A 23,034-nucleotide genomic window follows, 5' to 3' on the forward strand; every position below is an offset into this window, starting at 1 on the left:
TATCAGCTGATACAGCGGCTTGCAAAAGTATTTGGCCCCCTTGAACTTTTCCACATTTTGTCACATTACAGCCACAAACATGAATCAATGTTATTGGAATTCCAGGTGAAAGACCAATACAAAGTGGTGTACATGTGAGAAGTGGAATGGAAATCATACATGATTCCAAACATTTTTTACAAATAAATAACTGCAAAGTGGGGTGGGCGTAATTATTCAGCCCCCTTTGGTCTGAGTGCAGTCAGTTGCCCATAGACATTGCCTGATGAGTGCCTATGACTAAATAGAGTGCACCTGTGTGTAATCTAATGTCAGTACAAATACAGCTGCTCTGTGACGGCCTCAGAGGTTGTCTAAGAGAATATTGGGAGCAACAACACCATGAAGTCCAAAGAACACACCAGACAGGTCAGGGATAAAGTTATTGAGAAATTTAAAGCAGGCTTAGGCTACAAAAAGATTTCCCAAGCCTTGAACATCCCACGGAGCACTGTTCAAGCCATCATTCAGAAATGGAAGGAGTATAGCACAACTGTAAACCTACCAAGACAAGGCCGTCCACCTAAACTCACAGGCCGAACAAGGAGAGCGCTGATCAGAAATGCAGCCAAGAGGCCCATGGTGACTCTGGACGAGCTGCAGAGATCTACAGCTCAGGTGGGGGAATCTGTCCATAGGACAACTATTAGTCGTGCACTGCACAAAGTTGGCCTTTATGGAAGAGTGGCAAGAAGAAAGCCATTGTTAACAGAAAACCATAAGAAGTCCCATTTGCAGTTTGCCACAAGCCATGTGGGGGACACAGCAAACGTGGAAGAAGGTGCTCTGGGCAGATGAGACCAAAATGGAACTTTTTGGCCAAAATGCAAAATGCTATGTGTGGCAGAAAACTACCACTGCACATCACTCTGAACACACCATCCCCACTGTCAGATATGGTGGTGGCAGCATCATGCTCTGGGGGTGCTTCTCTTCAGCAGGGACAGGGAAGCTGGTCAGAGTTGATGGGAAGATGGATGGAGCCAAATACAGGGCTATCTTGGAAGAAAACCTCTTGGAGTCTGCAAAAGACTTGAGACTGGGGCGGAGGTTCACCTTCCAGCAGGACAACCACCCTAAACATAAAGCCAGGGCAACAATGGAATGGTTTAAAACAAAACATATCCATGTGTTAGAATGGCCCAGTCAAAGTCCAGATCTAAATCCAATCCAGAATCTGTGGCAAGATCTGAAAACTGCTGTTCACAAACGCTGTCCATCTAATTTGACTGAGCTGGAGCTGTTTTGCAAAGAAGAATGGGCAAAGATTTCAGTCTGTAGATGTGCAAAGCTGGTAGAGACAGACCCTAAAAGACTGGCAGCTGTAATTGCAGCAAAAGGTGGTTCTACAAAGTATTGACTCAGGGGGCTGAATAATTACGCACACCCCACTTTGCAGTTATTTCTTTGTAAAAAATGTTTGGAATCATGTATGATTTTCGTTCCACTTCTCACGTGTACACCACTTTGTATTGGTCTTTCACCTGGAATTCCAATAACATTGATTCATGTTTGTGGCTGTAATGTGACAAAATGTGGAAAAGTTCAAGGGGGCCGAATACTTTTGCAAGCCGCTGTACAAAGACACAAAATGAACTCTGGTGCTTGTTCCAGTTTGCTGCATGATGTTCGACAGCTACAGGTACACAACACAAACTACAGTCACCTACTGAGCTGAAGGTTTAGGGGTAGAAATGATTGACGAGCAATGATTCACAAACATGTGCAATATTTTGTGTGTAACTGTAAAACTATTGTTCAAACACACGCATCAAAAATGATCAGAGATCATTTACTCACTCATTTGAATCTTCAACAGATTGGATACTTTCCACTTTTAAAAGCTTCCTATGACACTAATGTCTAAAAACACGTTCTTTTTAGTTTTTGTTTACATTTTTAATACCCGTGCAACCACCACCTGTACAGGCTTTTCTTTCACAAGCAGCCAGTTTGCTCCTTAAGTTCAACATGTTTTTGACTTATTTAGCATAAAGTCAGTGGGTCGAAACATTGAGGTGGTGTCAAAAGATTTCAGGATTTTGGGATTTTTATTATGTTATGCTTAAAAGTACGTTTCTTTATCTAAATATGTTTGCTCTTTCAGTATTAAACCTAAATGGGGAAGTGCAGACTCAACAGGAAGCCTGCACAGTTCTATTTTATCTTTTCCTGTACGTCTCTGAGAATGCTATGAATAAAAAGGCTGACAACTATTGCATGGTGCGAGTCTCCCTGAGTCTCACCCGTGTACACGTTAACCTGTCTGAGCGTTTTTATTCCGACCTGAGTTGCAATGCAGGAAAACTCCTGACATTTCTTGGTCCTTCGAGCCGGATGGGACACAGCACTTTTGTGTGACCCCACAGGAAAACCTCATCGAGTCCTGCCGTCATGAGAAGCCCGCGCTGAAGTCTGTCGACAGCTCCTGTCCAGGTACAGGATAAAGTCCAGAGACGTGAACTCGGGTTCTGGCCGGCGTTCTTATAAGTGGTCCACGGCGGTGGGGGTCGATGAGGTAGACCTGAGAGACCGGCAGTGAATCAGCAACCAGGTGAATATTAACACTCAGACACCTCGCGTAAAATGTTTAGGCTTGCCCAGAGGGGCTGGTAGCATTTTAAAATAAAGATAGAGCTCGTCAGGGACTGGTAGCTCCCCCGTAGTGGGTAAAGGTAGCGCGCGTATAAAAGTACTGTTTTGTTTTTGTATTGTTTTATTTTTGTTGGTGGAATAAGTTGATTTTACAGAACAATAAGGAGGCTGAACTATTCCACTGTTTTGTTTGCTGTTGGCCACCCAAGTACTGGTGAAAAGAGAGAAACAGGTCGTGTTTCATCACGTAAAGGTGACACCGCTTTCAAGAATAGCTTGAAAGTAGAAGGCCGTGTCAACTACCTCTCTCGATTCTCGTGCCAGAGAAGGTGCCGCAGTTGTGTAGTTGTAAGGGATTAAAATTAAGAGGATTAAAATGGGTAACTCACTGCTGACGAGCAGTGGTTAGAAAAGAAATGTCCAGGTGCTGGAGAAATCCAAAGAAAACCTAAATGTCCCACGTGGGAGGGAAAATGCATTAACTAAACTATAAGAAACCCTCCAAGCAGAAATAAATACTGAAAAGGAAGCTAAAAAGAAAACAAAGAGTACACAAGAGTTATATTTTAAAGCATGGAAAGAGGAATGAAGTGGAATAAACAAAAGGTTAAATTAAGGATAACTTAAATTAAAGTAGAGCTTATCTGCGATAAGCATGATAATAGGAGATAATAGGAAGGTTAACAACCTGTAAACTGGTATTAACAATGAAACATAGTTGGCATGACGACCGTGCCTAGAATGAATAGAATGCATGAAACCAGATAATTCACACGAAAATATATCAAATAACAAAGAGAGATGCATAAGGTATATTAAGGCTGTGTCATTGTTCAGCCAAGGAAAAGCAAATGTCTCCAGCTTGGGAAGGTGTGAAGCTGCAGATTCACACAGACCCGTGATGGATACATAATAAAATGTAAACTAACAAACTATTGTATATTAGTAGTGAAGTAGTGTATTGTGATATACCATTGCTGTTATAAAAAAGGAAAAACAATACAATGATAACATTAATAATGACATACTATTAATAGGAAGGGGCACCTCAGTCAGTTATGATGTGAGGTGGAAGATTGTTAAAAGTAGTCTGATTCAAGCTTAAGGTTTGCTCAAACTCAGTACAATGATATATGAGATGAAGAAAATAAAGAATTAACTTGACACTTGACCTGCTTGTAAACCTGTCATCTTAGATGAGACTTTGTTAAGATGAAGAGCAAACCTATGCTAACAACTAATGAGCCAAACCCTGTATACAACAGCTACAAGATTGAGAAGCTGAATTAAATAAATATGTGGACACTACCAAGCTAATGAGGAGCGGTGACGCGCATGGAGATGCTGGTCTTGCTCACTACAATTGTATAAATAGAGTTTGAATTCATTACAATATGAAAGCATATTTTGAGTGATTCCAACTGTGTAAATGCTGTGAGTGGTAGGTTGATTGGGTGTGATTTGTACAAAAATAATTTAAAAAAGTAATAAAAGTAATAATAACAATACAAAGGTTCATAGTGGAGTGAGTGAACAAGTGGAAGTTTGAGAGAAAAGGCAGTGTGTGTGATGATTCCTGATGTCTGAAAGAGCTCAATTTAAAAGTGTGTGTGAAATAAAGGTGTATCGTTTTTAGATCAAGAGATTTAGATTGTTTTTAGTAGAATTAAAGAGGGTTTTTAGACTATAAATACAATGAAAGACAGTCTGCAGAAACAGGAAATGTGTGCCTGTCGGTGACAGGAAACCGTGTGTGTGTGAGGAGATAGGTTGAATTTAGAACTCAGTGATAAGATGCATGAATTAAACCTTATTGTAATAAACACTTGCAATGAAGAAAGCAGCTTACACTCAATTAATATGAAAGCAAAGCCTTGATGATGCCATAGGCAATTTGTTTTATTTTTGTTTGTTTGCTTAGTAAGTTTGGAAAACAAATTTGTGATCATATTTGTGATCACAGTGACACATAATGATTTGGGCATATGATTTGTAGATGCCTAGTTTTAGAGCTGTGAGCTATGAACTGTAAGCAATGCAAGGAAGAATGCAGAAGTTTGACACATGCCAGACAACTTTCCTATGTAGGCATTTTGCTTACACTGTCACACATCAGAATTGCTGTATGCTGTATCACGCGCTGACCTTCACAGCACCCCACAGGCTGGTGTCGTTGATATCTTTGTAGACGGTTCAGTGTCCAAAAGTAGCCTTGGGCGGAACTGTGTAGGTTATGCGGTAACCACAGTAGACACAATTTTAGAAGCAAAAGCACTAACGTCCTTACACTCTACACAGAGTGCAGAACTCACAGCTGTCATACGTGCCTAACCCAACTGCAACATGGAAATCTTTTGAAGGCACTGTTGGAAGTGTTTATATTGCCAAAACAGTTCAGAGGTCACTGAAGGCAATAACTTCGCAGACCAAAGCCGCAAAAGCAGCGGCACAACAAACTACAGACACATTAATGTCTGACTCCTCAATGCAAATACCACTTGATGTGCTTATGAATGAATGAAAAGCCGCACCAACTACAGAACAATAGAAATGGTTAAAAGGTGGAGCACAGCTAGAAGGTGGTTTGGTGACTTGTAATGGCAAACCAATACTACCAAAGTTCCTACACAAATCAGCAGCTTTATTGTCAGCAGGAGGGGGGGTAGGTAGATAAGATTTCAGAAATTTGTCGGAACATGCATGATTTGCCAAAAACATAATGCACATGATGCACATAATGCACACCACCTCATCCTTTTCATACGATCCACATGGGTTTTATTGAGCTAAATGAATGCCGAGGCTCAGAATACGCTCTAGTGATCATAGACGTGATAAGTAATCAGTAAGGTCTCTGAAGCACTAGGATTTAGCATCAAACACCCGTGGACCACAAAGTGCCGGACTGGTGGAAAGAACTAACGGCAATAAAACAGAGACTGAGAAAATGCATGGAAGAAACAGGGAGACCATGGCCTGAGTGTATAGGCCTGGTAAAAATGTGGATGAGACTGACACAAAGTTCTCAGAAACTCACACCTTTTGAAATCATTCACGGTAGACCATTTCCACTACCAATTACAAGTGAGCCTATAGATAAGTCAATAAGAGAAACTACACTAGCCGAATGGATGACTAAATTACTTGAAAATAAAGAGACTGCTCTAAACAACTCTCTAGTGTCTTGCAGGTTGAAACCAGGTGATTGGATCCTGATCAAAGTACTCCAAAGGAAAAATTGGAGTTCACCAAGGTGGGAAGGTCCTTATCAAGGGGATACTCACCACACCTACTGCCTGCAAAATAGCAGAAAGACCGTCCTGGATCCATCAAAGCCACTGCAAAAAAGTGAGTGACAACCTAAACATTTAGACGCCGACACCCCTAACTCCTGTATGGTGATCTATTGGTGGAGGGAGGGCTGATCGGGTATACCCCGCCTTCTTCTTCTTGCCGGTAGTCTACTCATCAGAGGTCACAGGTGTGTCTGGTCATCATGAAGACACTCGTCCTCCTAGTGGCTAATGTTGCACTCCTGGTGAGTTTCTTAACACTCACCCGGAAGAAAGAAGATGAACAACACCACCTGCAGACACGATGGACACATGACAACTTACATCTTCATGACATGACACAAGACCACATTCACCCATGGATGAATAACGCATGGTATCGATATATACATGATAGCACACCCAGAAAGGACTGCTATGTTTGCTCCTACATGCCCCCAACGACACAATACGCCACCTTGTATCCGAAGGGAATGGACATAATTCAGGCAAAGTGTGCCGCGAGCTACGCCAGCCGTGGGCATCGATTCCAGGGAATCGTGGTCAACCATGAGGAGCCTCTCCAGATAGGATGAAATGGCACATGTGACGAATGGTTCTGGGTTGACCTGAAAGTGAAGCACAGAAGTAAGGCTAAATCATTCCCAGTCTTTCTTGGAAACAATGGGAATTTGAGCCACAGCCTATGCTACCGCCAAGAGAACGGATCCACGCCAATGGGAAACACCACCGCCAACTGCAAAGCAGTACAGACACACGCTCCTGGAGGGCCCGTGAAGAGCAGCAACATCTCAAATGGCACCTTCTGGGTGCAAGGGATGGCCTGGGATATCCTTCCTGGGAATTGGACAGGTCAGTGCGCTCCCATTTTCATATCTGACCACACTTTCAAGATAACCATGGACGCCACGTCAACTTCAACGTCAACAACAAGGAAAAGACGAAGCACCCCAGACCTCAAGCAGCATGATTCCATATGGGGTTCCAATGTCCCAGAGGAATTTAAATTTTGGACTGAAAGACAAAAGGTTCTGAATGCTTCATGTAAATTCAACGACGAATGGGATCAGGAGATTGATGCTCTGTGCATTGCAGTAGTAATGCAACACAGGGTAGCATTGGACATAATTCTCGCCGAGAAAGGAGAATTCTCTTTAACAACACATGTTGCACATACATTCCAGATAATGTGCACTCACCGAACATGACTGATGCTCTGAAAACACTCAGACAACTTCAGGACGCACAACAACGAGACTATGCCACAAATACAGAAGACTGGCTTACGTGGCTTTTAAGCGGCTCTTGGAAGTCCCTGCACTGTAAAATATAACTTGTTGTTTCAACTTAAAAATATCAGGTACAGGGCTGCCTTAAAATTTTAAGTTAAGTCAAGAAATAGAGTTTGTTCTTATAACACAACCAATTGTTATCTTAATGAAAAATCACATGTTGTCTAAACTTTCGTCTTAGTTTAGTTGACTGAGATTTGTTAGTCAGTTCAACTCCTTTAATTGTCATTTTTACTTGGGAAAACCCTTTCAGCTAAATTAAAATAATCTATTGTTTAAACTCTTGTCCTAGTTCAGTTGACTTGGGTTTTTTAGTTAATTCAAATACTTTAATAGTTCTTTTAACTTAGGAATCTATTTTAGCTTAACTAACATAACCTGTTAGCTAAGTTGATTTAAGTTTATTAATTAACTGAGCTCCTTAAGGTAGCTGAGTGAACTTGTAAATCAGTTTCATTTTAATTATCAGAGTTGATTGACTGGATGTAAAGAAAAATGTGTATTAAACATCTTAAGTTTTGTTTTTTAGCTTTCTAACATCCATTTCAGCAAAACTACCTCTTAGGTTTATCTTAGATCTCAGGTTTAAATATCTACATTCCTTTAAATTAATTTTCTGTTGTTTACAGAAAAAAAATAAAAACCCACAGATTCCATTAAAGTCTATCTGATCATTTCATACAGAAAGTTTGTTTTAAGAACATGACAAGACAATTACTAATGAGCACCCAACATTCACCATTTATTGTGCCATCTTAGTCATCTGAGAAATAGAAAAATCAGTGACGTAGCTCATCTTTCTCACAATCCATCAAAACTCAAAGGCTGCTCCCTGTGAAACAATAAATTTGAACTTGGTCTTGAGCCCAGTTTGGGTGAAGATTAAATTCTGACCAATACTCTAGGAGCAGTAGTGATTCTTGTGAAGTAACAACATAAACTCTACATTAATGTAATGTATCAACGGGACACTTGCTATTTTAGAAAAGTTATTCTTTACATTTGCAAAATTTTTAAACTTCATTGTGCTCAGTCACACCTGTTAGCATAAAACTTGAAATATTAAAATAGTACAAAACCTTTGATAAGTGACAGTAAAGATCAGTTTATAACAACTAAGACATCAAACTCTTGTATTTGTCTTCGTTTACAATTGCAACAAATTCCACAGAACCAATATCTCTGAAAATGAGTGCATGCTTCTGAAACATTTGATAATATGAATATTTCAGAAACATCAGTTTGAGTCTGCTCAATTGCAAAACAAAGGAAAAACTACTGACTTGCATGAGATAAGCATCTGCAGAGTCCACCATTATATTGTTGTTAACATAAGTTTCTTAAACCATGAACTAATGAGTAATTGTCTAATCTGGAATGTAAAGTGTAGTCATTTAGTGACATACAAAAGTGAGAATGAGAACTTGCAAGAATAAAAAAACAAACAGTAAAATAAAAACTGTCCTTAACACTAAGGCAATTGTATGCTGTGAGCATACAATTACAGTTCTGCATATGTAGTATTATACCTGCAGCTTTTTTGTGTGTGTGTGTGTGTGTGTGTGTGTGTGTTCTGTTTAAACCTTGTATTAACAGTGCTTATCCCCCGGGTACAGGTTCAATAAGTTGTCCAGAAAAACCTACAGAAGCGGGGGAAATAAGACCAAGCCTTACGTTAGGTATGTATACATGTCTCTATACATGACACTCAATTTAAAGGAAAAAAGGTTTTAAATATTTACAAACGTTCTAATACACCAGGCCCGAGACAGAGTACACAGCGTGTCAAGAAGCGGGGCCATCCGGAATAACACAGAACAAAGTGTGAGTATAGGCATAAATAAATCAAAAGAGCCAAACACATCCTGTTTTGAAATGATACACCATATATATTTCTAACACCCGTCTATCTCCACAGCGATCACACAACCCCTTACCACTACGGACCCCTTGAAGATCCCTTGACGTTTTTGGAATATTTACGTGATATTGAACTCCCAGAACAACAAGAAAAACCACAACCTTTGGGCAACATCGGAGAATCGGAAGAATTCTTCATCACCGGTCCGCACACACCAGCGAGTGAGTGTCTGCCTAGTGATTTCAACGATGTTTTCGAGTACAGTCTATCAGATTTCAACATAAATGACATACCCGCCACGCCAGAATGTCTCAGAAACAACAGCGATTCAGACATAGGTTTTGAAGAAGGAGGCATAACAGACTCACAAATATCGCAGGCATATGATGCATACTTAAATGCAGCAAAACCCTCTACTTTTGAACAGAGCCATTGTGCCTCAAAAAATGATATATTATCTTTGATCGATGCTAAACTTAGTCAACATCAACGAGAAATAGAGGCTAAACTTAACCAGCAACAACAAACAATACAGCTGAACTTGCAAGAAATACTAGCTAAAGTTAACCAAGATCGAGAAGCAGCACAGGCCAACTTGCAAGAAATAGCACGGGTTCTAACAAGTAGCCACCAGGCAATAAACGAGACCTCAGGTTTATTACGTCTCATTAATACCACCATTCTAAATAGGTGACTTTTAAAATCCACATCATGGACCCACCCTGTAAATTATTCAAGCACAATGATGGTACCTCCGCTAGGGCTAAATGGTTCGACTTTGAAGCTTTTAACCAGGCGGCTGCGCAATTAGTAAGCAATTGTCAAGTTTTGCATGCAACACTTAGTAGTCTCGCTACAACCCGCAGTGATGTGTCTAATGAGCGTCCTCGTCCAACTCATTCTGAACCTATTGGTGATGATGTAGCCGAAACACAGACGGAGTTTCCTGTAACCCCAAATGTTACTGTTGTTACTCAGGATACCGATGAATGTCTTATTACTGAGTCTTCTTTCACCCCTGAACAGGGGGGTGTACCCAGAGCACATGCTTATCAGGGGGCTGATGCTACTGTATCTGTTGCTGTTGCTGTTGCTGACGCATCACCACACAGCCCCTCAAACAATGGAAATTCCTCAAGTGTTAACCATACACAAACACATGCTGCAGTAGTTGAGCCCATTGTTCAGTCTGGGTCTGGCAGTCACAGCCAGCTTAGCATCAGAGAGATACCTAATTTCAACGCACGAGAGTTGCGCGAGCGCCTTGATTTTAGGGACATAAGTCTTGATGATCCAGAACAAGTGCCAGAAAGAGTTAGAAGCTGCCTAGCTAATGTGATAGATAGAGCAGTGGCTGGATCTCAGCAGGGTTGTGTTCTAAATGTGGTCCTCCGTGGACCCTCGCTGGCTTCTGATGTTCAAGCTGTTTTAAATCCTGATGATCAGTATGACCCTGACCTGTTTCTCGACCAAATAGCACAAGTTATGCAAAGTAACGACGAATCTATCGGTGATGATGAATTAGAGTTTATTGTCACAGTTGCACAAAACAGTAGCGGTGGCGGGGCTCGCTTAAAACTGGCAAACATCCCTTATGATGAGATTCTCTCAAAGAAGGGTAAACATCTGTATACACCAAACAATACGCACAACAATTTGTGCTTCTCCCTTTGCATAGCACATTCATTAAACCCAACAGCCCCAGAGCATGAAAAATATGCTACTGCTAAACAGTTACATGCTCAAGTAGGTCTATGCGACACACAGACAGTATCATTCTCTGATGTCTGCAAATTTGAGAAACACCTAAACATTAAGATAGTAACCTATTATCACGCAGCAGGGCGTAAACGTCTGCATACTTTTTTCACACATGATGAGCCAAATCCAAACACTGTAATGCTGTACCTACACAATGAACACTATCACCTGATTGAAAAGCCCACCGCTTTTCTAGGGTCAGCCTATGTGTGTAATTTTTGTTACAATACATATGAAAGACCGCTCTATCACAGCTGTAAACATAGATGCAACGTATGTTTCACACTCTGTCAACACCACAGAGGTCCAGCCATGAAATGCAGTGACTGTAACCGCATCTGCAAATCACAACACTGTTACCAACAACACAAATTACCAGAAATAAAACACAACATGGTCCCGTGTGACAATATGAAGCGCTGCTTGAGTTGCGGTGTCACATTTAAAGAATCAAAGAAATCACCACACAGATGTGTCCAGCCTAAATGCGAGCACTGCCGCGAGCCTAAATTAGCCGGGGACTCTGAGCATCAGTGTTTTATACAGCCTGTTGAACAACAGGAGCCTTGTGATAAATATATTTTATATGATTCTGAGACACGGTATCACAACGGAAAACATGAGGCCAACTTTGTGTGTGCGTCTGATCTGAAGGGCAACAAGTTCTCATTTAATACATTAAAATGTGTGGCTGCGTTTGTGCAGCATTACAGACGCCCGAGGTTTCGTGGGTACACATTCATAGCCCACAACGCCTCCGGCTTCGATAATTACATAGTTTTGGAGTACATGGTCAAGCAATGTATAACACCTACCGTCACAATGAGAGGGAGCCGTGTGATTTTGATGCATGACAGGGAGTATGACCAACGGTGGATTGATTCGTTCAGCTTTTTGCCCATGGGTCTTGCCAAAATACCCTCTGCTTTAGGTTTTCAAGACCTGCAGAAGGGCCATTTCCCACACAGGTTCAACACTAGGGATAATGAGTATTATGTTGGTCCATACCCGGAACCCTCCTTCTACGGCTATGAGCGCATGTCTGAAAGTGGTAAGGCGAGCTTCATGGAATGGTACCAGACTGCATCACAGAACACCTTTGATTTTCAGGCTGAACTCAGGCGCTACTGTGTTAACGATGTTGATGTCCTGCGTAAAGCATGTACCATATATCGTGACACTCTGTTGGGTTGTACACAAGTTGATCCATTCATGCACACAACCCTGGCTGCATTCAGTATGGGTGTGTATAAAACACTGTTTCTGCCTAGAGACACACTCGCTCTCACGTATGACGGTGCATATATTGAGCAGAATAAGATGTTTTCAAACGTCTCTATTGAATGGCTTCAATATGTGTCCCACACCACCACCAACACAGTGATAAAACACGCTCTCAGAGGAGGCGAACAAAGGGTTGGGCCATATTTTCTGGACGGCTTTGACCCCGCTACTAACACAGCTTACGAATTTGCAGGATGTTTTCACCACGGATGTGTTAAATGCTACCCCGAGAGTGAAGTAAATCCTGTCAGCAAAGCGTCCTACGGACGGCTGCATCGTATGTTTTGTGACAAAGTGGATGCGCTGAAATCACAATACAGTTTGAGCGTTGTTGTGATGTGGGAGTGTGAATGGGCTGCCTTGAAGCAGACAGACTCTGCAGTTGTGGCTTTCATGCATACATACAGAAAGCCAGAACGCCTGAACCCCCGAGACGCCCTTTTTGGCGGTCGCACAAATGCTATAAAGCTGTACCACAAGGTTGCGTGTGATGAAAAAATATTTTACTACGACTTCACCAGTCTCTATCCCACGGTGCAATCTAAAAAAGATTATCCTGTAGGACATCCTCAAATCATTTACAGCAACTTTGACAAGCTAGAAAATTATTTCGGCTTTGTTAAATGCACAGTACTGCCACCAAGAGGGCTTTTTCACCCCGTCCTTCCCTACAGGTGCCACGGCAAACTGATGTTTCCACTCTGCAGCATGTGCGCTGAAGACCAGAACCAGCACACTGCATGCGGGCACAGTGACAGTGAACGGGTGTTGAAAGGCACATGGGTCTCATTTGAGCTTGAAAAAGCTGTTGAGAAAGGATACAAGCTTGTTTCTATTGATGAGGTGTGGCATTTCCCCAACAAGACCGACACATTGTTTAAAGACTATGTGAAAACCTTCCTAAAACTTAAACAGGAAGCCTCGGGGTATCCAGAACATGTGAAAACCCCTGAAGAACAGCAAAAGTACATAGCCGAGTATTATGAAAAGGAGGGAATAATGCTGGATCCGTCCAAAATATGTGTAAATAAAGCTGTTCGAAACTGCAACAAGCTGCTGCTAAACTCATTATGGGGTCGTTTCAGTATGAGGTCAAACATGGTGTCGTCTGAGCTCATCACAGACCCGTCCAGGTTTAGTCAGCTAATGTTCAGCGATCAGTACGACGTGTGGCAGTTTTGTTTCATCTCTGACGACGTCGCCATGGTGCAATGGCGCCACACCGATGGTAGAGCATCCCGCGTTAAGGACGTTAATGTCTTTGTGGGTGCCATGACCACTGCACACGCCAGACTCATGTTGTATGACTTGTTAGACAACTTGCAACAGCGCGTGCTGTATTGTGATACAGACAGCGTCATTTTCACAGCACGCCCTGGCGACTGGATGCCTCCTCTAGGCCCTTTTCTGGGTGATCTCACCAGTGAATTAGCTTCTGGAGAGGGTGGTGTGGAGGATCACATAGTAGAATTTGTTTCCGGTGGGCCAAAATGCTACGCGTATCACACATCGCTGGGCAAAACACAGGTCAAATGTAAAGGTGTAACACTGAACGCACAAAACACCAAAGTTGTCACCCACGAATCCTTGAAAGGTTTAGTCCACAAGTTTGTATCCAATCAGGTTTCAGATGCACACCTAGTGGCTGTGTCTGATAATATCAAACGCGATAAAAAGAAGCTTCATTTGAAGAATGTATCCGTTGTGAAGAAGCTTAAAGTTGTCTACAACAAGCGCCGTGTGCTCCCAGACTACACAACCCTGCCTTATGGATTTTAAATTAGATCAGGGGTTTGACGCTAGGTTGCAGCACCCGTTCAGCATGGTGGTCAGCGGTCCCAGTAACTGCGGCAAGACTTTTTTTGTCAAAAATGTCATTGAAAATGCTTCCGGGATTATTTCGCACAACATTGATAACATTGTGTATATATACTCATGCTGGCAGCCTTTATATGACCAGCTTCTTAAGATAAGAGACATAAACTTTGTTAATGGTATATCCGAATCTCTGGCTGATGACACCCTTCTGCCTATAGACAAGAACAATTTGTTAATTATAGACGATGTAATGAACGATGCCGCTAACAATTTAGAAGTACAAAACGTGTTCACAAAGTATGTGCATCATAGGAATTTGAGTTGTATATATCTGGTTCAGAATTTGTTTATTCAAGGAAAATCCAGTAGAACTATTTCCTTGAACACTAACTACCTAATATTGTTTAAAAATCCTAGAGATAAATATCAAATCATGCTTTTAGGTAGACAAATGTTTCCCGGTAATACTAAATATTTTTTAGAAGCGTTTAATGATGCTACATCCACAACATACGGGTATCTTTTAATAGACTATAAAGCCAAGACCCCGGACTATTTAAGACTCAGAACAAATTTACTGTCAGACCGTCCGGTTGTTTATATCCCAAAACAAAAAACTGTGAAGAGGTGAAAGGATGTCATCAGGCATGCGGAGGAATCTGTCTCTGTTGGAGTTGATATACAAGTCTCCACCGGCTCTACGCAGAGTTATTATTAGCAATGCAAACTTGGATTTCATCAATGCTTTGTGTGAGATAGCCTTTAACGTATTGCAAGGTAACATTCCACTGACCAATCAACAGTACAAACAGCTAAAAAAGAAAAAATCTCTAATCAGACTGATTGCCGACAAAAAAATAAAAACTTTGAAAAAGAGAAAGACAATCAACCAATCTGGAGGGTTTTTACTGCCGTTATTAGGGGCTGCAATCCCTTTCATCACCAGTCTGATAGCAAACAGGTGAAAATGGAACATGTGCAAAAGATGTTTTTGGTGCCCCAGCATCAGTTGGACTTATTGAAGCAACCACCACAGCACACAGGCAACATCAGACAACAGGCTCAGAATGACTTGGACAAGGAAATGCTTCAGGTGTTGCAAGAATCAGACATAGATGTGTATGAGAAAGCTAAAAAATACAGCGATATTCTCCAAAGATACCTAGCACTTGTGAGACAAGGAGCCCGTGAAAAGAGCGTATTGTCTTTATCCCTACCGGAGCAGCTTAACACAGAGGCGCAAACCCCTCCTGCGGACACCCCTCTTGCTTATGGCGCTGAAGGTGTGAAGGACTTTATCGCAGAGAATGTTTTGACACACATATCTAAAAGGAGTAGGAGGAATGCAGAACTCATTCTATCAGCTCTGAACCGTTCGCCAAACACTATTTCTTACAATGACAAAGGCGAAATTGTTGTCGATAAACACACTATACCGGGCTCACACATTTATGATCTGATTAAAGCCGTCACATCCACACACACACCTTCTGAAGGTTTCAGACCTATAGGCTGGACAGAGTTTTTAAAGGCTGTTTCAGATTTAAACATACCGTTATCAGCCATATCCAATGCCGGCGTACGTAAGACACTTGCGCTGTATAAAGCAGATCACACACTGCCTGAAGACACTGTTTTTTTAAAACCTACGCCTAGAAAGAACACACCGGGCATCTCACTGCGTGATAGTACATTAAAGAAAAAAATAAAGAATAAAAAAAATAAATTAAAGGGTGGTCCTGTCGAGTGGTTGGATTTTTGAATTCAGACTATTTCTTATCACAGCTGTAATGTTGTTGTTTTTTTGTCTGCCTAAAATATTGACTGTTTGTTGTTTTTCTACCGTAATTTTTTTCACTAACTGATAGATTGTTTTCTTTTATTACAGTTTTTATTATTGTATAATGTTTGATTTCTTTATTACTTTATTACTACATTATTACTACATTGTTTTCTTTTATTACAGTTTTTTCTATTATTGTTTTTATTACTCTTGAAGTCTGTATGATGTGGCTGTATAATATATATGCAACATTTTTGATAATAAATACAATTGACTCGATTAAATCATGCTCTCATATCGTCTTTTATTATAACCACTAGTACACATCAGTATCCTTGTTGCACACGTACATAATCGCTACATCCTGCCACAGGCTCTATGTTGTTGACAAAGCGGCACACCATAGCATCGTTACAAGTTAAATTAGTAGAATACATGTTAAGCAAATGTGAATAAGATACACCATTTTGTATATGAAATAAAAAAAATACACAATGTTGACCGCATGTGATGGAGAAGTCATTCTGCACTTGTTTTCCTGAATATAAAATAGTGGAACAGTTTTTTAGAACAAACACCTTTATCTCTGGTGGAAAACGGTCTAGTGAGTTTCCAAAACTATCAAAAAAATAACAGCGTTTGTCTCTCGAAATATAAACAGCAAGCCAGTGTTCCCCGGGCATTGTAGAAGGGTGAGTGTTTACAATAGCCATAGCAGGCAGTCTTTGAAGCTGTGCATTGGGTAGCTGATCGCTGGCTAACACCCCTAGAAAATGTGTGTTTTTATTGATAATCCTGCCGATCACAGATGTTAGCTCTATAGTGTTCATGACCGTGTTTGCTGTCTCAATAGTAATCCAAGAGCACCTGTCTCATATTAGATATTTCAATGACTGAATCAAATACTGAATAACACAAGATGTTCATTGTGCGGGGTAGCAGGTTTCTGAAACGGGCTTCAAGCCTCACGTTCCCAGTTTTAATTAACGATACATTGCCTGAATGTCCTTCGTCAGCTTCCAGATTGAAACAGAATAATGTATACCCGTTACCAAAGTCGTTACGCGATATGGCAAGTGCCCTGTCCTTTAAATGTCTTCCAGTGGTTTGTATCAGCTGATAGAATTCTCTGGTATACTGTTTTCTCTGAAAATTTGGCTGGAACGGTTTAGCAGGATAAGCCTGACCATCAGCGTATAAAGAAATGAATTCTATATCACAGTTTTCAAAATTAAATGGGTTACGGGTGGGACTTCCTGTAAAAGCTTCATTATCAATGAATGCAATGATGACAAATTTAGGTATCCTGCCCATAAATAAATTGTCATTAGTTGATATTCGAGACCCTGCTGGTATGGAGAAAGTCTTTAAAGATACTCTGTCTATAGCATATTTTGCATTTGCATGGTGCAATGCCTTGCTGTGTGCAAGTCTGACGCTCGGTGATATACTAACTTTCTTGACAAAGAGACTGGCTGAGACAATTTTAACTCTGTACGCATTGGCATCCGCTGTCATGAGAGCAAATTCGTCTTTAGAGCGCACAAATTTCAGTGACAGGTCGATTCCATTAAGTAACAGTTTTTCTTGAAAAAACAGATCTGCGTGTACAGGAGCTATCAATTCAACAATGCTGCTATTCGCTGTATATTCGCCTCTGGTCACAAGGCCCTGGTTGTCCCCTTCTATGGATGTGTCATTCATGTGTGATGCTGTATCCTTACAGAATAACCCTGTGCTGAACTGTGTGTCTAAAGTGTCCTTATTATACTTGATAAGACATTCTATCACACCTCTGTATGGATATGTGTTGGATGATTGACTAATGAGCGTGTGTCCCAAATTAACATCGACTTGACTAAATAAGCTGCATCCGGGATAATTAATAAATCCCACGTTAGCATCTCTAGCCAGGTTTGAGACATCAGCGTTTGTGATTCTCACACGTGTGTAGATATGTGTCATTTAGATCCAGGTAGTCTTCGCCGGACGATGAGATGTAAAACTCGATCGGGCCTCCATCGGTGATTGCCGAAACAGGAGGTATTTCAATAAACGTACTTTTCTCAATGCTGGTCTGTGTGTAGGGAACAGTAAACAGGTCCAGCTCTGTTTTTACACATTCTCCAGATTGACTGTGTAACAGCGCCATTTAGAATATGTCAAACGCTGTAGTTTTTGAACGCTTGGTTCTGGGTCTTTTCACTCCGTGTGACGGTGTCCGTTTGTTGGATCTTCTGGCTGGTTTTGTGGTTTTACGCTTTCTAGATGGTATGCGTGTTGTGGGTGGGGTTTTTGAAGAATTGGGCGTATACACATACACTCTGTTACCGGCCTGCTTAGTGGTTGTGGGCTTAGTTATGTTGGATATGACATCAGACACTATTCCTGACGCTGCGGTTTTAAGGTGGGGTTTGAGTATACCGACTCCTTTTTTAAACAACGGTACTGCAAATCTAAATAAGCTGCGGAACAAGCCGCCCAGACCTGCGCCATATTGCGTGCTGGTCCCTATATACCCCCCCAAATCACCCCCGGCTTGCCCGATGTAATATTTTAGATATTTTGTCTCGTCTGTGTTGTAGACAGCCATCCTTTCTTTTTTAAAATTGTTGTCTTATCGGACGGAAGTGTAGCTTGACAAACACCTTACCGTATAAAAAGGGTATATGCTGATTCTGATCGTCTTTCAAATCAATTTCTATGTCGTTGATTAATGTCTTTGACACAGGTGTGTAGTGTGGAGTGTCAAATTGTAAAATGGCTACGCGCCGGACATCGTCTGTGATATTTATAGCCCTTAATAGCCGCGCGTGGGCGTCACCCACAAGTTGATAATCGGCGATATCTGCATAAATAAACATGTTGTATTTTCCCCCGTATATGTCAGCAGGATGCGGAGCATATGTGTTTTTATAATGAAGTACAAATGGTTCTCCTTTTTTGAATCCTAGGATTTCTGCCAGTCTCCCTCTAAATGTGAGAACAATGCCTCTAGGCCCCATAACACCGACATAGTTACTAACGGTGTTGTATTGTGTTTTAATGTCCGCCGTGCCTGGCTGCTGTTGGCATTTCAAATTAAATTCTTTTATTATCTGCTCCACAGAGGTATAATGACCCACAGACAGCTCAATCGTCGTTGCGGATAGGACGTCATCTTTGACAGGGTTATAAATTTCTACTCGCGAATCTGCTTGTGGAAAAGACAACCAAGTGCGCGGGTACTGTATCTCTATAACAGCTACCTCATACTGATGATTCAAAACAATAGGTTTTGCTAACTTTGTTCTAAAATTAGATATCTTATTGCCTGGGTAAACATGAGTTGACGCATTTGAGAAGAGGGTCACATAAAAGCCTGCCTTGTTGTTCTTTTTATCCATCCTTCTTTACTCTGTCTCTGCACGGTGGTGAATGAATGCCTGCAGAGCTGTGTCATCAGGGTTAATCACACCTCGATGATGTCTTTTTCTGGAATCCATGAATTAAAACTTGTTGGCCATCCTAACCATTTTACTAGAGCCATCTTTTTGCGGCCCACCTTTTTTCTAGCCAATATGCTTTCAATTTTAAATGTTTTGTTTTTATCAACAATCACCCGTTGTATTTCAGGCTCATAAAATGTGCCTTTCAACACCTCTCCTGCTAGATCGGCTAGTCTGTACACTGGGGGCTGTCTCCCTATACGTTCTTTGACTGTGAAAATCTCATCGGTGTAGGTTTGTTCGTATCCTTTTCGAAACACTCCTCTCAGTTTCGATATTCGTACTGTGTCGCCAACATTAAATTTAAAACACACATTCCTCTGAGGCTTGGTTTTGTACAGGGTGTTAAAGACCTGCTTCTCATTATCCTTATTTACCTCAGCTGGGGCCATTTGGATAGATCTGTGATAAGCATTGTTATATGCCTGTGTGAGCTCGGGGATGACGTGTACATATCTCCTTGAGTTGACGGATGTTAAGTACTTCCACATTCTACCCTTGAAGCTGCGGTTGAATCTTTCAACAATACTAGATTTAACCTCACTAGCTGTTGAGAAGTGTTTGATGTTATATCGCTTCATTAGCTGTTTAAAGGTTGTATTATAAAACTCTTTGCCTTCATCTGTTTGTAGTTTCATAGGGATCCTTCCCTCAGCAAGTATATCCTGGAAAGCGGCTGCTACGGCTGGGCCCGTCTTGGTTGTGAGACATCTAACCCATGCATATTTTGAGAATACATCTATACATGTTAGCAGGTATCTAACATTATCATTATCTGACATGTATTCAGACATATCAACCAGATCGGCTTGAAACTGTTTGTCGATTCCATTAACCAATACTCTATTTCTGGGAAAGTGGATCCTAGCTGGTTTATGGAGTGTGTAAGTGTCGTCTCGTTCTAAATAATGTTTAACCTGTGATAATGAGGGTTTTACACCTATTGCCTCAGCGGTAGCTATACGGAGCTTATTTAAACTGGCCAATCCAGCCGGATGGGCCGGATCATGATAAATTTTATACAAGGTGTTTTCCATGATGCATGCATGACACAAATGATAAAGCTGTCGGTATTAACACGTCTTTTTATTTCATTCACACAGACAATGAATACTGAACAGCATACATTAAACCAGGTGTCTCCCAGCCCAGTAGTTACCAATCATGCGAAGCATGGCTGGTTTAGCACGTCGGTCATAACGACTTGCTTCTAGCAACTGCACAATGTTGTCGTTAATTGCGCATACTATATGTTCTGATGATCTCAGTTCGGTCATGGTGTGTTCTGCAATCCTGCTGAATTGTGTTCCAGTCCCATCGACTGTGTACGAGCGCACAAACAGGCGTATGGCGGGGATGAATCGGTCTGTCTTGAGCCTTATCATCACATCGTCATAGTAGATGTCAAAGAAATACTCGGGCAATTCGAGCAAGCAGCTGTGTTGCACCTGACTGGGGTGAGATATTTGACATCCGTAGCATGTATCCTGTAGAAACTCGTTTAGCGCCAACATCAGCAGATGGTGGGTTGCAAGCTTGATGTCGATAATGGTTTCCTCAAACAGCCCCGATCCTGTAGGATCCTGCAGCAGCAGCTGTGGAGAGGGGGGAGGAGATGGTGGGGTCTGGATTAACAGCGATGGGGGTGGGGAGTCTGTGAGGTCCCACGGTTGCGTGTCTCGCTCTGAAAATGGGACAATAAAAATGTTATATTTTGTTGCATAGATACACACACACACACACACACACACACACACACACACACACACACACACACACACACATATTTAACCTACCATTTGGTTTATTTAGTTGTCGGACGGCCTTATGATTTTAGGTTTGCACAGGGTAGAAGGCAAGCCAGTCTTCGGGCAAGTCGCAAAATCATCAAAAACAAGGCGTTTTCTAATACCCTCGTACGCAGTGTTGAGTCTATCTCTCTTGATGGCGTCGTCAACCTTGCTAAACATATGCAGCATAGCTCTCCAGTCGCACCACTGTATAAAAAACATATCCTTAAACCATGTAGTGCGCTCTTCTATGCTCAGAGGGTAAGGATTTAACCTCCAGTTTTCAACCCCTCTGGCCGCTATAAAACTTTCCCTGTCATCACATACACTGAGAGATACACTGCAAAAAAGCTGCAGGTATAATACTACTTGCATGGCTTTCTGCAAGAGTCTGTTTCTTAGACCATGCACTAGTGAGATGCACTGCCTTCCACCAATGTTCATTAGGATGTTCTGAATGACTTCAAAGATGTCCTTAAGTTCCTTTGGATGGTCTATGTTGAGGGCAAAAAGAAGGCCCATCAGCATGGAAATGGCACTTGAGACATCCCTCAGATTAGACAGGATTACTGCCGCCTCAAGGACAACCAACACATCGATGATGTCTTCTTCTTTCACCATCACAATGCCAACTTTCATCCTCTTAGAAAACGTGTCTTCAATACCTGTCAGCTATAAAAGGGTTCAAAGACAAAAAAAAAAAAAAAAAAAAAATTACACAATTACAATTACACAACATTCTTTGTGCTTAACAATTCATGTCTTTCCCAAGAAGAGCCATACTGATGCTTTGGATGATGGTGATTGGCTTTGGGTAACACTTATTAGTTGTTAAAGTTTTTTCAGAATGAGATATGCACCCCCATGTTACAAATCCATTTCTTGCTTTAAACAAAGACCATGTTCATAAATAACTGAGCATGTCTTCAATTGCAGAATTCAAACAAAATTTTCAATTTAAATGGTAAATGGCCTGTATTTGTATAGCGCTTTACTAGTCCCCTAAGGACTCCAAAGTGCTTTACACATTCAGTCATTCACACACATGGGTGGATGACTGAATCATGACTCAAGAGTTGACAGTTCGTCTTATAATTGGAAGGTTGCCGGTTCGAGCCCCGGCTCCGACAGTTTCAGTCGTTGTGTCCTTGGGCAAGACACTTCACCTGTTGCCTACTGGTGGTGGCCAGAGGGCCCGGTGGTGCCAGTGTCCAGCAGCCTCGCCTCTGTCAGTGCGCCCCAGGGCGGCTGTGGCTACAATGTAGCTTGCCATCACCAGTGTGTGAATTTAAATCTACTCATGCTAAATATTGGCTGTGCTCTAAACCAAATCTGGCTGAGAATACATGAAATGTGCAAACTGCAGCTACACTACAGGATCAGATTATGGCTCCATAGACAATGCTTCTTTAATCAGTTTATTGATTAAAGTTTATTTTTCCCCCTATATTAACAGCATGAAAAAAGAGCATATAGACATGGCTGAACAGGTTGCATAATTGGCACTGAATATCAACATCCACCTTTACCCGGCTGCCCAATGACTCTGGGCCAGTAACCTTTAATTGCTTACCCAGTCTACACAGTCTCTTTTCCAGGGTCCAGGACATTTCACCAAAGTATTGCCCCCCACAGCTGTAGCAGCCACTGCAGCCCCTTAAATATCCTAATATCTCTGCCATTACAATATACAATGTGAGAAATCAAACGTAAAGCTGAAGTGAACAGTACAGCAGCGAAATGTCAAAGACCCTGGTGAAGACATGAATAAACACAAGACACTAATAATATCAATGCTAGCTTGCCAGTTAGTTTCTCTGAAACCTAGACCAAATCCAGTGTCAAAGATCTTGTAATAATACATTTGGTGAGGAAAAAGTACACATGTTATCATGTGGCATCTAGTGTTTCATAGATGCCACATGTTTAATTTAAAATCCACTGTGGTGCTGTCATTATTAAATTTACTAAAAGAAACAATGCTAACCTTCACAGTCTTGAAAGTGTGTGAGGGCTCTTCCTTTAGAAAA

The 23,034-nt window shown here is 41.4% G+C and overlaps 1 protein-coding gene and 1 long non-coding RNA gene across 2 annotated transcripts; one reads left to right on the plus strand and one right to left on the minus strand.

Annotated features, from left to right (window-relative positions):
• The first annotated feature begins 1,664 nt into the window (after positions 1 to 1,664).
• On the plus strand, positions 1,665 to 10,006 carry LOC109204429 (uncharacterized). The gene is made up of 4 exons (XM_019365286.2): positions 1,665 to 1,681; positions 8,836 to 8,898; positions 8,981 to 9,043; positions 9,138 to 10,006. Exons 1-4 carry the CDS (start codon positions 1,665 to 1,667, stop codon positions 9,772 to 9,774), a joined length of 780 nt encoding a protein of 259 aa, XP_019220831.1. The 3' UTR covers positions 9,775 to 10,006.
• A 10,281-nt stretch (positions 10,007 to 20,287) lies between these two features.
• LOC109204456 (uncharacterized) lies at positions 20,288 to 21,329 on the minus strand. Its single transcript, XR_002063937.1, has 2 exons — positions 21,011 to 21,329; positions 20,288 to 20,898 (listed from the first exon to the last, which is right to left on the minus strand). It is a non-coding gene; the product is annotated as an uncharacterized LOC109204456 (long non-coding RNA).
• Between the last annotated feature and the right edge of the window lie 1,705 nt (positions 21,330 to 23,034).

Source organism: Oreochromis niloticus, linkage group LG12, assembly GCF_001858045.2.
Source record: "Oreochromis niloticus isolate F11D_XX linkage group LG12, O_niloticus_UMD_NMBU, whole genome shotgun sequence".
Taxonomy (NCBI): Eukaryota; Metazoa; Chordata; class Actinopteri; order Cichliformes; family Cichlidae; genus Oreochromis; species Oreochromis niloticus.

Bases quoted from the DNA above. Each gene is read 5' to 3' on its own strand.
- LOC109204429 (XM_019365286.2), top strand. The intron at 8,899-8,980 runs GTATGTATACAT...CTAATACACCAG, and splicing joins AAGACCAAGCCTTACGTTAG to GCCCGAGACAGAGTACACAG. The intron at 9,044-9,137 runs GTGAGTATAGGC...CTATCTCCACAG, and splicing joins GGAATAACACAGAACAAAGT to CGATCACACAACCCCTTACC.